At 51.1% G+C, this 16,243-nt stretch overlaps 1 protein-coding gene across 2 annotated transcripts; it reads right to left on the bottom strand.

Moving 5' to 3' along the window:
• Positions 1 to 5,571: 5,571 nt before the first annotated feature.
• MRPL21 (mitochondrial ribosomal protein L21) lies at positions 5,572 to 16,215 on the bottom strand. Of its 2 annotated transcripts, none has more exons than XM_064715320.1 (7): positions 16,159 to 16,215; positions 15,328 to 15,388; positions 14,105 to 14,190; positions 11,782 to 11,948; positions 10,138 to 10,190; positions 6,238 to 6,341; positions 5,572 to 5,806 (listed from the first exon to the last, which is right to left on the bottom strand). In XM_064715320.1, the coding sequence occupies exons 1-7, from the start codon at positions 16,187 to 16,189 to the stop codon at positions 5,742 to 5,744; spliced, it is 567 nt and encodes a 188-aa protein (XP_064571390.1). In that variant the 5' UTR covers positions 16,190 to 16,215; the 3' UTR covers positions 5,572 to 5,741. The 2 variants fall into 2 exon arrangements, with proteins under 2 accessions (XP_064571390.1, XP_064571391.1); XM_064715321.1 differs by having other exon boundaries at positions 11,782 to 11,945.
• Positions 16,216 to 16,243: the final 28 nt, after the last annotated feature.

The raw sequence follows: 16,243 nt of genomic DNA, 5'->3' as shown, positions 1-16,243 counted from the left end.
GGAGCCCTCAAACGCCCACATCAGGGACTCAGCCCCTTTTCCAAAGGCTGCAGTCACTTCTCTGGCACAGGGATCTCTCAGCCTGGCCATCTGGGGTGACTTGGCACAGCTCACTCACTGCTTGAGGGAACATGAACCCACCTGGTATTTATAGCCCCTATCAGGTGTCCAAAGGGAACGTCCTGGTGCCCACAGGGACAGCAGCACTCAACCAGCCACAGGGTTATCGGGATCACAGCTGCTGCCAGCGGGATCAGGGCTGGAGGGAGGCCCCTGGATAGCACAGAGACTGTCATGGAGAGCCAGCAGACCTCTCCCAGAAAACCATCTTGCCATCACGTGTGTCTTCCTTGTGCATCAGCCCCTGGAAACAGCCCTGCTCCGGCTTCTCCAAAGGCAAAAATCAGGCTCATGGCTACATCTGGGGCCCAGAAAACAACAGCGAGGCAATAAACAGATTTTGGGACAAAAGCTGATTCCCAGCTGGGGAACGGGGGGTGTCAAGAAAAAGAAATCTCCTTTACATTCCTTCCCTATTTTTAGCCCCATTTCCTACGGAAATGAGATGTCTGCAATCAAGTCCTCTTCTTGCCTGATCCTCTCTAAGACCAGTTTTAATGCATTGCCTGATTCCAGGCAAACGAGGGAGAAGACACAGAGAAAACCCCTTTTCCTGCGAGCTGTGTGACAACAAATGGGCAAATTTCATGGAAAAATCGACCCTTGCACTTTGGAAGGCAGGAAGTGGCTGGGGGAGTGCAGAGTAACAATTCCCGCTGCCCCAGGTTCCTGCTGTGCTCACCTCAGGTGCAGAACAGCCCTTGCAGCTGGGCAGTCACATTTGCCTTAATTCCAAGTGTGTTAACAGCACATGGATTCTTGGGGATGAGGGAACAAAGGGACAAGAACGGTGGAATTAAAATGGAAGCACAGCTGCACTCGTGCCACAGACTTCCAATGTCACCTTGGGAAAATCAGCTCCCTTCCCACCACCTCCACGACCACTATGACCTTCCAATCCAAGACCAGCTGCTCCAGAAAAACATATCCCTGGATTCTTTAGGAAAAGGGTCAGTGTGAGTCCTGGGGCTGGGGAATTTGTGTCCCTGACAGCACAGCTGGGAGAAACTCCTGCTCCTCAGGTATGGCGTGGTAGAAACCACATGCATGTTCCCACAGGAGCACTCAGCACCACGTCCCACGTTTGCCAGGGAACGTTTGGCAGTGGGAACAGGATTTTATCACCAGTGATCGCTGCATGATCCACTTCTGGCACTCTGCAGCACAGCCAGGTGGGAAAGGTGCAGGAGATATTGAGTCCTGGTGAAATATTTGTGGTCAGGCTCCTCCATACTTGCTGGTCCTTCAAGACACAAGGAGTCTGCTCTGGGAACAGAGCCAGAGGCTCCCATGAATCACAGCCCTGCAAACAGAGAATCAGCTGAAGTGAAAAGCTGGCCTAGAGCACAGAGCCAAATCCCCTCAGGCCGTAGCCTCGGGTCAGGGGGATCCCATTCCATGGTCCAAACCACTTCCCTACTGGATTATCAGCTGTTTTGAGAGCTGCCCAGGAACTGAGCTTTGAGGCTTTTGAAACTGCCAATGGTGTTTTCTCACTTAGGAAAGGAAGATAAAGTAACACCAGTCCCTTTTCTCTCCATGAGATGATCCAAAGGCATGGAATGCCAACAGATCCATGCAGGAGCCAACTCCAGTTCAAAAATGATTGAGGTATTGCAAATTTTAGTTCCCCAAGGCTTAGCTCCTCTCCCAAGCCTCCATTTGAAGGGCTCAAACCCTTTTCCAGCTCACTCACCACATTAAACTGGCACTTGTTAATTACTGCACAGACATTCCCATGTGCAGCTCCATCAGGGAATGCCCTCCAAGGGTATAACCAAAGTCACACTGCCCTGCCCATAAACATATTTTGGGTTGCTGCAGCAAACCCAGCACACCCAAGAGTCCTCCCAGCCTTCAGCCCCTCGCCTTCCTTGATTCACTCTGTTCCTTCTGACGCCAGTCCTGCTGTGAAACCTGTGCATTCACAAGGCACAAGGACACAGATCTCAGCTGCTTCTCCATTTGCTATAAATAGGGAGAGGGAAAACAGATGGAAGGCCCCATGTCCAGGCATGCCGGCCACTGCTGGACTCCGTGTGGGATTCACATCAACATAGACCCTCTGGGAACACATTCCCTCTCTTTTTTTAATAAAAGGCTGGTTTTTAGGTCACAGGAGATAATAAAACTTCAAGTGCAAGAGAAATCCAACCAGCAGAGTGTCCTGATGTCCCGTTCCTGTCTGCCACTGGAGCGGATTCCGACACGCGGCTGGATCACGCTGAGAAAACAAATCTGGCTCCACGTCAGAGCTCAAGGGCTCCTTCCCAAAGCTGTGAGGGATAAAAAACACAGGGAAGGGGCAAATTAACAGCACTTCCCTCCTGCCCCAGGGCCTGAACAACATGTCCCCAGAGCTGTGCCACTGGATAAACACCGGCAGCCCATGGCTGGCAGAGCACACGATCCAAATGTCCTGACGGAGCTGCTAAATCCCTGTGCTGCCCCGTGGCTTCCAAAGAGAGCGTCCTGCACTTTGTTTTCCCGCAGGAGCCGGCTGTTGGGGAGGAGGACACAGCCACAGACCCTGTCTGTCCATCAGGCTCCATCACACCCCACAAACAGCTCCTCACGGCAGGAAGCTTCCCGCTGCGGGAATGGCTTTGCTGGGAAGCTGATTTTAGAACACAGAGCACTGTGCTGAGGGAAGGAAGACAAATCCCATCGTGGAAATGACTTAAACCTCCAGAAACGCTGCAAAAAGTGATCCTGTGGGATGACCAGGATGGGGCTGTCTTACCTTCAACCACAAGAAGGATTTTGTGTGAAACACAAGTCCAAGCCCCTCGAAGCTGCAACATCCAGAGCACTGGAGGGGTTTGGAACAGCAGCAGCCTTTGAAATGATGGAAATCTCGCTCCAAAGTGGCTCCTAAAAGCAGCTGGTGTTATAAGGGGGAGGGAAAAACCTGGAGCCACAAAGGAATTCTGGTGCCACAGGCCACTCTTGAAAGGGCAGAGGAGGAGGGCTGGGCTCAGTGCATGGCACACAGAAATCAGGGATTCAGCCTCTCCCGGGGAGGGGAGGGCAAGGAGGGGTCTCGGGGTACACACACCTGGGATCCAGGGAGGAGCAGGGCCAGGGACGCACTCGGCATTCCTGCCCCAAACAAGGGATGCCGTGGGGAGCAGCGAGGGCACCTCCCGAATCCTTCCCGCCAGCCCTTCCAGAGCAAACCTCGCAGCTGGCGAGAAAACAAGGCTTCCTTATGCTGGGAAATGTCAGGGCTGTCCCGCTGCCGCCGAGCCCTGCCGGCGTTCTTGGAAAGCGCGGCGGGAGGGAGCGGCACAGGCAGCGGCTTTGTGGCCAGCGGGCAGGGATCAGCGCTGGAATTCACTCCCGTTCCCAGCACAGGCCCTCGGCTCGGCTCTCCAGCCTCCCTGCCGGGGGGGACAGACGCCACAGGGGTGGCCGGAGCCCGGGCCTGCTTCTTGTCTGACCCACGTGGATCTCCTGCTCTGGGCAAAGCATCTCAAATTGCGCCCGGATCTGTTTGGTCCAGGCAGAGACATTTTCACTGCGAATCGGTGCTTAAGGGAAAAAAAAAAACCCTTGAATTTTCTCAACCTGTTTTGTTGAGAAATTCCTGCTTTCAAACTGTTTCAGTGCTATTTAGCACCAGGAAGGGTGACAAGGATCACTCCCCTGACACATGAAGCCCCTGTGACTTCATCCCTGAGAGCTGGGCATTCCTGCTTCCACTTGCAATGACAAAAAGCTTTTGATTCAAATTCTCCTGAAGAAAGCATTAAAATAATCCCTTTTTTACCTCAGTCTGAGCAAATAATTCCAACAAAACCTGCCTATTTTGCATTACAAACTTTTTTAAACCAAGAACTTCCTGATAGTGGTTGGATTTTCCCTTCCTGATTTTCTGTCCCCCCAAAATGCTGTGAAAACACCCTAATTTTGTGTAGTATCTCACTTGGATCAGAACCACATTCCCAAGGGCTTTTTGGGGGATCAGACTCACAGAACTTAAGCCCTTTGCTTTTCCTTGGACTCCACAGCAGCCTCTGCCCTCCGTATTGTTGAGCCCAGAATCCCGTGTTATTTCCAAGTGTTTCTTCCTATTTGGGAAGGACAGAACATTCCTGCTACATCCCCTGAAAGCCAAGACACGCTGTTTCTTAGCCCCAGCACTGAAGCACAGAGGGACTGAGGGTTTCCAGTCCAATTCCTTGGGCTGGCAGCGCCGCTTCCACTGTGGACCGGGAACAGCCTGCATCCGGAGCTGTGGTCCCTGTGCCAGCCCACGGCACGCTCTGCCTGCTGCTGGGATCTCTGCTCCCAGCATGGAGCTGCAACCACCTGTGGGAGAAGGGGAACAGGTGGGAGATGGTTTTTGGAGGGGCCTCCCCACCCTTTCACTTTGGAAGAGGTTGGGAATGAGGATGTGACAATCCAGGCTGTCCCTGTCTCCACACTCCCTCAGCTGCTAAAAACTGTGTTTAACCTCAGCAGCAGGGAAAGAGCAGCATTCCCAAGGCTGTTTGTGCCAGGGGATCTGAGATGGGGAGGGCTGAGGCCACCCCTGCAGATGCAGCTGTCTGCAGTGGCTGAAGAACCAGCTCAGCCCTGGCACAGCTGGATCCTTTTCCAGCAGCCACCACAGCGGTGCCTGAAGTGATCTCCCAAAGGAATTGTGAGATTGGACAGCCAGACCAGCTCCACATGGAACAAAACTCCCATTTCCCTCAGCACAGGGCTCTGGCAACCTTTGTCCCAGGGGGAGCCATGGTGGGAGTGCAAAGGACACCCAAATGTGGTTTTACTCAAGGTACTCCCTAGGGAAGTGACAAAGTGAGCAGGGCCCATTATCCCTTCCCATGGTGGCTATCAGGAACCCCACAGCACAAGAAACTCCAGGAAACTCCAGCAAACTCTCCTCCTGGTGGATATCCAGCCCAGAAACACCAGCAGACCTCAGCAGGATCCACCTGGCCTTGTATGTGCTGCTCAGGAAAGGACAGTGCTCAATGTGCAGCCACAGAAGAGGGAAAAGACCAGGATCTAGACATGGAATACACTCAGCAGGTCAAAACTCAGCTCTGAAATAGGCACAAAATCCCTCCTGAGCCACCAGTGTCTCATTTTGATGGTGTTACATACACACACATACAATTTATTGCTGCTCACCTTCAGGAGGAGAATTTTTCAGCTCCACTTCCCAGTGCTAATGATTAAGAAGGATTTTCACCCCATGGCACAATCTGGGAGATTTGAGACCCTGCAGTCACCTGGTTCCACTGTCCTCTTCAGTCCCACAGGCTGTGCCCCAGGATATTCCCTGGAGCCACACAATGCCAGGAATTACATGACCAGAATTCCTAAAATTCAGGAGGTGTGGAGGCAAAAAAATCCATTAGGCATGAAAAAGCTGGATAACCAGCAATGGATCCTGGGTAGCTTAAAACTCCTGGCAAATAAACACCAGCAAGGCTGAAGCAAGTTTAAAAAATATTTTATTTTTTTTAAAAAGAAAGAGATTTCCATTTCCCACCACACAGAGATTTCCATTTCCCACCACAACAAGAGGTCCAGAGCTTCCCAGTGCTGAGGCAGTTTTATTTCCACAATTTCCTGGAGCAGCAGTGATTCCCAGGACACCTCCCCAGTCAGGACAAGCAGGGGTAGATCTCGATGGTGTTGATCCTGAGGACAGTCTGGGGGTTTGCAATAACTGAAAAAGAAGGGAAAGGGGGAAAAAAAAGGATCAGGTGCCAAGGACAGCAGGTCCCAGAGGGCAGCCTGGCCAAGGCTTTACCATCCATCCCATACAAAACCAGCCATAATTCCTCCCTCTCTCAGACAAGGAAGAGACATTTGGCAACCAAAACGTGGGCAGGACCCTGTCTGGGCTTGCTGGGAGCTGTGATGACACATCCAATGTTCAAGGCTTTGGGGAGAGACTGGGATTGCTCTCCTGCCCAGGAAGTTTAGGGAACACTGAGGGAATACTAAACCTTCTGTGGGTGCACATGGGACAGGGGCTGGCCCTGAGGGGCTCTGGGGACACAGAGAATGAGCTCCTTCCCCAGGTCCTTGTGCTGGATTCCTCCCCTCCCACACCCAGCAGGGAAGGAGAGGTGTCTTCTCCCCTTTCCCCCTTACTTTTCTTCCTCTGGAAGTTGTGTCTCCTCCAGAAGCGCATGTTGACCTTGGGCCACGACTCCGTCTTCTCGATCACCGTGGCCTCCACACGCACCAGGTCCTTCCTTAAAAAGGAGGGGGAGAACCAGGTTTCAGTTATTTACATGCTGTCATTGTCCCTGCTAGAAAGGAAGGGACTATTTTCAGGCTAGCAATGATTTATTGCTCAGATCAACAGCAACCTCAGAGGCTGTGATATTTTAGAGGAGAAAGTATTCGGCCATAGCTCAAGAGCAGTCACAAATTTCTTTGTTACAAGGTGATATATCAACGTTCTAACTCAGCAGACAGCTGCCACAGGGTTTATCTCACTTTTCTAACTTATCACCTTTACTTACTTCTGCCGCACTGCATTGAATATTTTTATCCAATGGGTTTCTAACTCACAGGCACATGTTTTTTTGTTAGGGGAAAACCACAAGTTTTTATTTTAACTTTTTACAACTACACCCTTATATTACAAACTCTTCATTGTCTTATCAGTACAGTTTCCCACTTACTTAAGGTATATTCTCACCTACAACTACAGAAATATAAGTTTATGATTTTTTGGTTTAGTATCTGTGTATTGTATTTTCACATCAATCTAAGATTCCTTTAAGGCTGTAGATCAAATTTTTTAGTGTCTGTGGAAGTTTCTGTTTTTCTAATTCTCACAACATCCTACTCTTGGGCAGCAGGTTTCTGGGAGAAGAGAGAAAGGGATAACAATGCTGGGAATTGCAGATCCTCCCTGGGAGGAGGGCCACCTGCCCAGGCACAGCCAAAAGCCTCCAGGTGCTGTACCTGGCTCAGGTGTGACAGTCACAATTTCCCTGTCATGGGAGGGATGAGATCTTCCATCAGAGCAGCCAGCAGACACAGGGACCTGCAGGAACTTGCAAGATTGAGGCAAGATAAACTTCCCTGGCACCTCCAGGTGATTTCATGTGCCCTGCTTTGGTTTTGGCACAGGATGAGCCCATCCCTGCTCCTGATCAACAAGAAATCCTTCCTCCCCCTCTAAAGCATCACAGACAGCTGGAAGAAAATCTCACCTTGTTGGAAATGCTATAACTTTCCCAATAATTTTTAAATTAATTGTTTTAATGAACCATAAGCAATTTTCCACTGCAGCCAGCATTTAGCAAGGCTTGCCATAAAGCTGCTGCTGCTGGAACACAGTTTTGGGGAAAATTACATTAAATTACTAAGTTTTGCTAAAACAACTGTAATCAACCTTGAGATGCTTCAAGGGTCTCAGAAGGAGACAAAGCTCTCAGGCAGGAGCTTTGCACAGGGGGTTTTTAGTCAGCAGCCACAGGGAAGGAGGAGGAGCTGCTCGTCCATGCACAGCACTCCAGAATTCCATTAAAAGCTCGTTAAGTTTGCCACAGGAAGACATTTAAAGACCATTTTGCTGACAAACGGCTCTGTCTGCACTTGAGGGGGGCAGAGGGGGAAGCCCATCCAGCTGAAATTGTTCCAGCAAGGTCACTGGGAGGCCAAAGGCTTCAGACAGCCACCATCTCTTAAAATTCACCCTGGGGGTGTGATTAAATCAGAGATTGGATCCTGGAGGAAACTGATTTATCTGCAGTTAGTGACCAGCCCAGGAGAAAAGGGATATAAAATAATTCAGATTTTCAGAAACCACTGTGTGACCCCGACATGCCAGCTCCAGGATTTGCTCCACTGAACCACACACAAACCCTGCAGCCCTGAGGGAGGAGAAACCAGAAAGCAAACTGCACTCCAGCCGTGGTTTACCACTAATCTGGGACTAAACTTCCTGGATTCAAGGCCCTGCTGGGTTCTCTGTGGGACTCAGCTCTAGGAACTGCTGGCAGGAGGCTGAAGCACAACAGAAACCAACATGCTGGGGAAGAGCTCGTGGGCAGGACAAGTTCTCAGCAAAACAGAGCCCAAGGAAAAAAAAAATAAAAATCTCTATCAAACGTTTTAGGTATGACTGGAATGTCCATAAAAATAAGAAGGGGGTCACACATTTCCCAGAGCCCGACACAGCTGCATGTGTCCATGGAACACAGCAAAATGTTCCACGAATTGGATTTTTGCAGGAGGTGAGAAAAAATCAGGATGGAACCTCATGAGCTAGGCTGAAAGGTGATTTCAACAGGCAGGAAAAAAAAAAGATCTAGGCGAGCTCCAAGCCCAGAGGATGCAAACTCTTGGATCACAGCTGCAGCTGCCAGGCTGGCTCCCTGCAGGACTGAATCCCAGCCCAGCTCCAAAGCCTTTGGCACTTCCACTGCACAAAGGGGTAGGTAGCAGGAGAAACAGCGAGCTTTCCTAGAGGGAAAGTTCCCATCAGCTCTGTTTTGTCTAGAAATGAGCCAAACTTTCCCTGCACTCGTGCCTAGCACAGGCTCCAGCCCTCGTGCCAGCTGGGACAAACACGGAGCCCAAGAGATTCCAGAGCAGGAGCCAGCCAGGAGCTCCCAGAATAGCCTGCAGCATGCACATGGGGTGTGCTAGGATCTAAAGAAGTGTCCTCCTGTGGGGTATCACGGAACAAAGCCTGCCCAGCTGTCCCCAACAGGACACTTTGGGAGCCCACAGGAAGCGGCTCCGGTGCAGTCTCGGGCTGTGAGCGCCCACTGGGTGTTTATTTATACAACAACAGGAACACAGAACTGCCTCTCTTCTCATCCAGCCTCTCCTCTCCTCCCCACAATGTCTGTGGGCTAGGGGGTTGTGTGACAGAACTGCAGTGTACATTGCTGGTGACACCTTTCCCCTTCCCCCTTCTCCTTTTCCTCATCCTGTATGGGAGAGCTGGGATCTGGGGGGTTCCCTCAGCTCACAGGGTGATGGCATCTCCCTCTCAGCCTTCACTCTTCCTGGCCAGCCTCCTCCTCCTCCCACTGACTCCCTGCAGCCACAGGCCCTGGGACAGGCCAGATGTGCAGCCTGGTGTGCCTCAAGCAGCTGCCAACACCTCCCACACCCTCACAGCACCTGCAGGAGCCAACAGCTGGATTTCCTCCTGTCCTGGAGCTCCTGGCTATGCCCTGCCAAATCCAGCAGCAAGAGCTCCAACAACCACCCCAGGGCCCCTGGATCAGCTGGGGAGGGAAGCTGCTCCTCACCTGCCTGACATGGCACATCCCAAAACTAAAAGCCCATTTCCAGTCCTAAAAATGAGATTCCCCTTCCTAAAGCCTTCCCCACAGGCAGTAACTCAGAGCATCCTGATGATGTGCTATTCCAGATCCACTTGCAGGGCTGCCACAAGGACTGGCAGCTCCCAAAATCCTGTCCAGCACAGGGACCCGAGGCAGGTACCACCAGTGCCACTTGAGCCATGTTATCACTGCACAAATAACTCCTAAATACCACCAGCAGTAATACCTGGCCCATATCCCCTTTCTTTTGGGAAGGAAAAGTCCTGTACAGCAAGTCCTACAGCAGTGGGGTGGAGGCAGTGCCAAGGGATCAACTTCCCCCAAATTCTGTGACTGCTGGATTATGTGATTAATAGGAAAGGAAAAATTAGGAACACTGAAATTAGGGTTAAGGCTTGCTGGAATATGTCAATGGCAAAGGGAAAAGGGTTAAAAACCCAACTCAAGGGATAAAGGAAAAGGAAATTTCTGGCTTATTTCAACATGACCACCACCAAAATCAGGGTAGAGATGCTGAAGAGCAACATGTCCTGCTGGTTTGTGCAAGGAGGGAAAGATCCCACTGAGGTGAATACCCAGAGGCTGATGAGCTGTTTTACTGGTGATTCTTCCAAAAGCCACAAGGCTGGGATCAAAGTTAGTGCTGATAAATCCCAGTTTCAGGGACTGCAGAGCCCTGAGGCCACATTTAAGTACAAAAATGTCATATAAATTCCTTGATGAAGCATCTTACCCCAGCAGAGGCCTTCCAACGAGCGTGAAGTCATCAGCACCAACCAGCAAAACCTGGGGGAAATAAATCAGGCACAAATCACTGCTCATTGTCCTGGCAGAAATGCAAACAAGACCTTTCAAATTCTACAGCCATAAAGGAGTCAAAGTGCCTCAAACCAGGCCTTCCAACATTTCAAAGCTGACACTAACAGGAGGGGTAGTGAGGAAAGCTGCTAACAGGCTGCAGACAGAGCCATTACTCTTCCAGAGAGCTCATCCCACTCAAACAGGCTGCACAAGTATCTTTCTGCATGATCAGAACACACTGAACCTCTCTGTCCTGGCTTACCAGCAGCCATAAAAATTATGAAAAGCAATCAGGGAAGAAGAATAACCTGCCTCGTGTGGGATCTGGACAAATGGCAGCTCCTAAACTGTTGCATTTTTACAGCAAATGCCACAAATCCCACTGGAGAAACAATTCCCTCATTCTCCTCTGTAAGGTCTGCAGATGGGGAATAAAGAAATGAACATCTGGGGGTTCATTTCAGCCACATCTAAAGGAACAGGCAGGATAAGAGAGGATACAGTAGGAAGAGGCTGCATTTCACTGAAATCATTGAGTTGGAAGAAACCTTCAAGGTCATGGAGTCCAACCATCAAATCCAGCACTACCACAATCTTCCCCAAACCATGTTCCCCAAGTGCCACATCTGGAGCCACTTCTCCCAGGGCTGCCTCACAAATCCTCTGACAGCACTTAAAAACCACCCAGAGTCATGAGAAGTCCTGGCTTTTGTTTTGGACAGAAAAAAACCCCACAAAATTAAAGGGCTCTGGTGTTCAGGCAGATTTTCCCCTTCACTCCCATCTAGATATTTGCATTCTGAGCTGGCTACAGCACAGAAATCCCTCCTCTCTGCTGCACACAGGGATGTGGGGGACATAGATGAGGACATTCCTAAAAAGCTGCTTCAAAACTGGGCTTCAAAGCAATGGACAAGCACAAAAAACTCCACAGCTCTCCTTAATGACTTGCTGAGCTCTAACAAACAACACCAAAGTGAAGCCAACAGAATCCCACTCCATAATATTTCCCTTCAGCCTGGATTAATGAGCCTCTCTGCAAGTCCCTGCTGGCTGTCCAAGGCTGAGGATAAAGATATTAATTGGATCTTGGCAATTCTCCCCTCCGTGCCCCATCCCTCTGCCTCCACCCAGCCCAGCACGATAAGGATCTTGCAGAGCCCTGAGGAGCTTACAGTCCCTCTGGGAGACCTGTAAGGATTTAAGAGGTTGGACTCGATGATCTTAGAGGTCTTTTCCAGCCTAAATGACTCTGTGATCGGGGTGCTGGACTCTCAAGGCAAACACAGGCTTTTGCTGCCGGCTCTGGAAACAACAACTGTCATTTTCTTTTTTTGGAAGGAGTTAGGACAACAAAAATCTGTCTCCCCACAGAGTCTGGCAAGACTCACTCCAGCCCTGTTGAACAGAAATCACAATAATATCTGAAACTGGAACAAAACCAAGGGAACTGGAACAAAACAAAGGGCTGGAATGAAGGTGGGAGACCCTCAGGAGCACTTTGGGACGACAAAACCAGCGATGGGTTTTGCCTCCGGGAACGTTTGCAGGAAACCTGCTCTGGGTTTTTTTTCACCTTTTCCATGCGGATCCTGTCTCCACACTCGGCCTCCAGGACGTTGTCCATCATGATGAGGTCCTCACTGGTGATTTTCCACTGCTTGCTGGCGAAGTGCACGACGGCGAAGAGGCGCCCGTAGCGCCCGGCCGCGATCAGCCCGTTCACCTTCTGCACCACCTCTGCTGGCAAACAGGGCCAGCATCAGGGCAGCACACCCAGGGAGCTGGGAAGGGCTGGGAAAACCCACCCAGCCACCCTGCTCCCCCCCAAGCACTCTTATCTCCTGGGAATCTTTGAGCAAGGATCAACAGCAGCGCTGCTTCCCAGATGTGCGAGCCTCCCTTTCTTAAAATTAATGATTTATTTGTATTTTAGGTGCTGGCAAAGCCACACATAAGTAAACATCTTGTATACACTGTGCTGCTTCTCTACCCTGCTGACTCTCAGCCCATTCCTCAGGCATCCCAAAATACACTGTAGTTGGATATAAAGCATTCCAGAAAAGAGCTCTTGTGCATGCACCCTGTGTTTGGAGGAAACTCCCTCCATTTCCAAGTCATATGCAAACAACCCAGGGCTCTGAGTTGTGCTTAAGGCACAGAGGAACATCAGGAAGAGCTTGGCAGAGTACCAGGGAAAGCCTGGCCCCAGAATTTGTACCTGCAACAACGACAAGTGGCCTGCCCCTTGCTCTTTCCCAGAAAAGCCTCCTCCTATGTGCATGCAGAGTGGTGCCAGGAGCAGGACAGAGCCCAGAGACCAGGTCCTGCACATGGACAAACTCCATTCCCTGTGATCAGCTTCCTGGGCAGTGAATCCAGCCCCAGTTTTTATGGGAACACCAAAAGGTGTTGGTCCCTGACACCATCCCACTGCCAAACAGCAGCTTCCCACCCTCCCAAGCTGCTCAGGAAAACACATTAAAAAGTGGCTGAATCATTTTTGGTTTTTTTTTTTCCTGGAATGCAAACAGAACATCCCTTTGGGACAGACAGGAATCCAGCAGCCAGGCAAACCCAACCCAATCCTTACAGGAACGCTCAGAAAAGGTCCAAGCTTCAAGCCCTAGCATTCAAACTTCAGGGTAGGGGTAGGAACAGAAACTATTTGCAGGGCAGGAGCTGCTGTAATTCCCACCAGGATAAAGAGTTGTTGACAACTCTCCCAACACCTCCAGTGCCAGGAAACATCAAGTGATTGCTGGCTTGGATCTCAGCACCATGTGGAGAGACCCATCCTAAAATATCCGGGGCTGTTTCCATGGGCAGCAGGAGGCAGAGCTGGAAAGCTCCTGCTGCTGTTCCCTTTGGATGAGCACAGCCAGGAGAGAAGGATGCCAGGCTCAGCAGCAGCAGGAGGCAATGGCATGGGAGCAATCCCTGAGGAGGGGACCCTGCTCCCCACGGGGCTGGCAGGGAGCAGTCTGTGCTTCACTGCTGGGTTATTTCTCACACAGGGACAGGCACCCATCCGGCACTGAGTGATTGCTGACACTGGCTTCTCATCACAGAGCAGAGGAAAAGCAGGATCAGAGCAGGCCAGCAGGAGATGTGGAGCAGGAGGCTCTCTCCACAGCACAGCCCTCAGTCAGGGACACACTCCAGCCAGTGATGGGGAGTGGGCTGGGAGGTGGGCTCAGCTCTTCCTGTCAACCTTGTCACCAGAGTACTGAGTGCCACATCCAGCCATTCCCTGGACACCCCCAGGGGTGGGGACTCCAAACCTCCCTGGGCAGCCCCTCCCAGCCCTTTCCAGGAAGAAATCCCTCCTGATGTCCAACTTGCCTCTTCCCTGGCACAGCCTGAGGCAGTTTCCTCTCACCCAGCAGTCCTGGCAAGCTGAGGGGACAGGGACACGACCCCCAGGGTTCTGTCACGCTGTGTCCCACCTCTGCAGGTCTGTCCTGTGCCCACCATCCAACTGCTCCTGCTGGCTGGATGTTCTGTTTCGTGCACCAAAATACACCAGCTCTCCGTGTGCCCACCATCCAACTGCTCCTGCTGGCTTTGATTTAACCACTGAATGGAAAACAACTCGCTTCTCCTGCCCAAAATGCTTCTCTCATGCTTTAATTTCTTTAATATAGTGCTTCATGCCACATATCACATCAGGTAAGGTTCCTCTGGGACAAGCTGCCCTAAACTAAGGAGAAATCACATTGTACCCAAATCTCCCAAACCTGGAGAGCAGCTGGAGCACAATTCCAGCTACACTAAAACACGTGAGAAATGAAATTAAAAAAAAAAAAAGAAGTGAAGAGCTCAAACTTCCAACTGAAGATATTTATGCTCCATCAGGCCTTCAGGCAGTGCTGGAAGACCAGATTTGAGACTTTTACCTGCATGATACTTGGCTTCTTCCACTGGATCTGGAAGTTTCACTTCAGGCCATGGGGGCGAAGTCAGGGAAGTTTTGGCAACAAGTCTGTGAAGGAGAAGGCAAAATTCACTGCAGCAAGGAGAAACTGCCAAGAGATGGAAAACAGGGAGAGGAAAGAAGGAAAAAGGAGATGGAGTGGAACTGGATATTACTCACAAACATCCCAACTCACAAGGCATCAGACTACAATTAACAATTAGGCAAGAACCTACAATAGCACAAAAGGAATCTTGGATATAAAGAGGAGGGAGATTTGCCTTGGAAAACCCCATGCGATGAACGTGAAAGGTCATGGTTTCTGCAATCTGAAAATTTAGTAGATTTTGTAAACACCATCCCAAAATAAAAAGCAAATACCATCCCCCTCAGCAGTGGGCAGGTTTTCCTGCATGCAGAAATCCACACTTTGGATGCACCAAATGCATAAAATATTCAGAAATAAACATGAAATGTAGTGGAAAAAAGCAAAATGGACTCAAAATCCTTTGCAATGATTGATTTACTCTGTAACCCTGAGGCAAACATCCCAAAGGGCTTTAATTCAACAGGAACTGCAAGCACCTGTGAGCACACAGCCATAGGCACTGAGGCCTCACAGGGTTTAGTGAGATTTTGGGTGCTGCATCACCCAGGCAGGGATCCAAGATCTCTGATCCCTGAGGATGAGCAGGAAGAGGGAACAGTACATCCTGCCATCCTCCTCTGCTCCTGCAGTGTCCCCTCCTGGTCACAGCCAGCAGCAGCTCCTGCAGGAGATCCCAGCACAGGGAATGGAATAAAGGCACAGCAGGAGATCCCAAAGCGATGGAAAAAGCAAAGCCAGAAGGTGTCAGTGGAAGAAGTGTCACAGGATTCCTGAAGGGTTTGCCTTGGAAGGGATGCTAATGCTCATCCAGTCACAACCCAAGGCAGGGACAATATCCACCAGACCAGGTTGCTCCAAGCCCTGTTCAACCAGGCCTTGAACATTTCCAGAGATGAGACAAAAAAAAAAACACATCAAAAAATGAAGAGAAGCATCCTTCTGGGAAAGGTGACTGAAGGTAGGCAGAGCCCAAAACACTGGGGAGTGACCAAGGGGCAGCCAAATCTCCTTCCCAGAGGAAAACCAGCTGCCCTCCCAGCCTGGAAGCAGGGCAGCATTCCAGGGGGAAGAGGAAAGTGATGGATGTGTGACATTACCCTGCCTGTGGGGATGAGCTCTGGGAGCTCCTGTGCCGGACTGCAGCCGAGAGCAGCGAGGCTGAAAGGGAGGAGAAAAAAGAGAATTAAACACAGGCAGCAGCTGCTGGGCTTTTGCAGAATTCCAGAATCATTCAGGATGGAAAAGTCGTCCCACACCATCGAGTTCACCCTGTGACTGGTCACCACGCTGTCACCCAGCCCAGAGCATTGAGTGCCACGTCCAGGCATTCCTGGGACACCTCCAGGGATGGGAATTCCAGCACAAGCTGGAATGGGAGCAGCCCCTTCCATTGCCTGGGAAGGAGATTGATAAAGTCCCTCCTCCCTCCCATCCACTGGATTTTGCTGAAGGGTTTATGCCAAGGTGCAAAGAACTGTGTAAAGCTCATTCTCCTTTTTGTTAACACTCCCTGACTTTTGGGCTCCAAGGCTGATGCTGGGAAAGACCCGGATCCTTCCACCCCTGGGAAGAGCTCCAGGGCCCATCCTGCAGGTGCAGAGCAAGGACACAGGGGAGGCAGCAGTGGGGACCCTGACTCCTGCCAGCCTCCTTCCTTCCCTCCTCCCATACCAGGAGCAGGCAGAGCACAGCCCGTCCATCCTTCCTTTCCTCCCAGAAAGATGCGGATGCTGGCAGAGCATCTTCCTCCATTCCTTCCCTCCTTCCCAGCAGCAATCAGAGCTCCTTCCTTTTCCTGCTTCCCTCCTTCCCAGCAGCAGGCAGAGCTCCTTCCTTCCTCCTTGCCTTCCCTCCCAGCGGCAGGGGCAGAGGTTGTTCCTCCCTGTCCCTGTTCCCTGTCCCCGGTCCCGTTCCCGGTCCCCGCTCACCTCCCGCCCGCCGCGCTCGCGCCGCCGCCATCGCGGTGACCTCGCGCCGGACGCGGAACCGCGGGGGCGGGGCCCGGGGCGCGCA

Source organism: Zonotrichia leucophrys, chromosome 5 (assembly GCF_028769735.1).
Source record: "Zonotrichia leucophrys gambelii isolate GWCS_2022_RI chromosome 5, RI_Zleu_2.0, whole genome shotgun sequence".
Taxonomy (NCBI): Eukaryota; Metazoa; Chordata; class Aves; order Passeriformes; family Passerellidae; genus Zonotrichia; species Zonotrichia leucophrys.
The sequence above is the reverse complement of the archived record's forward strand: the minus strand, read 5'-3'. Positions and strand labels throughout refer to the sequence as shown.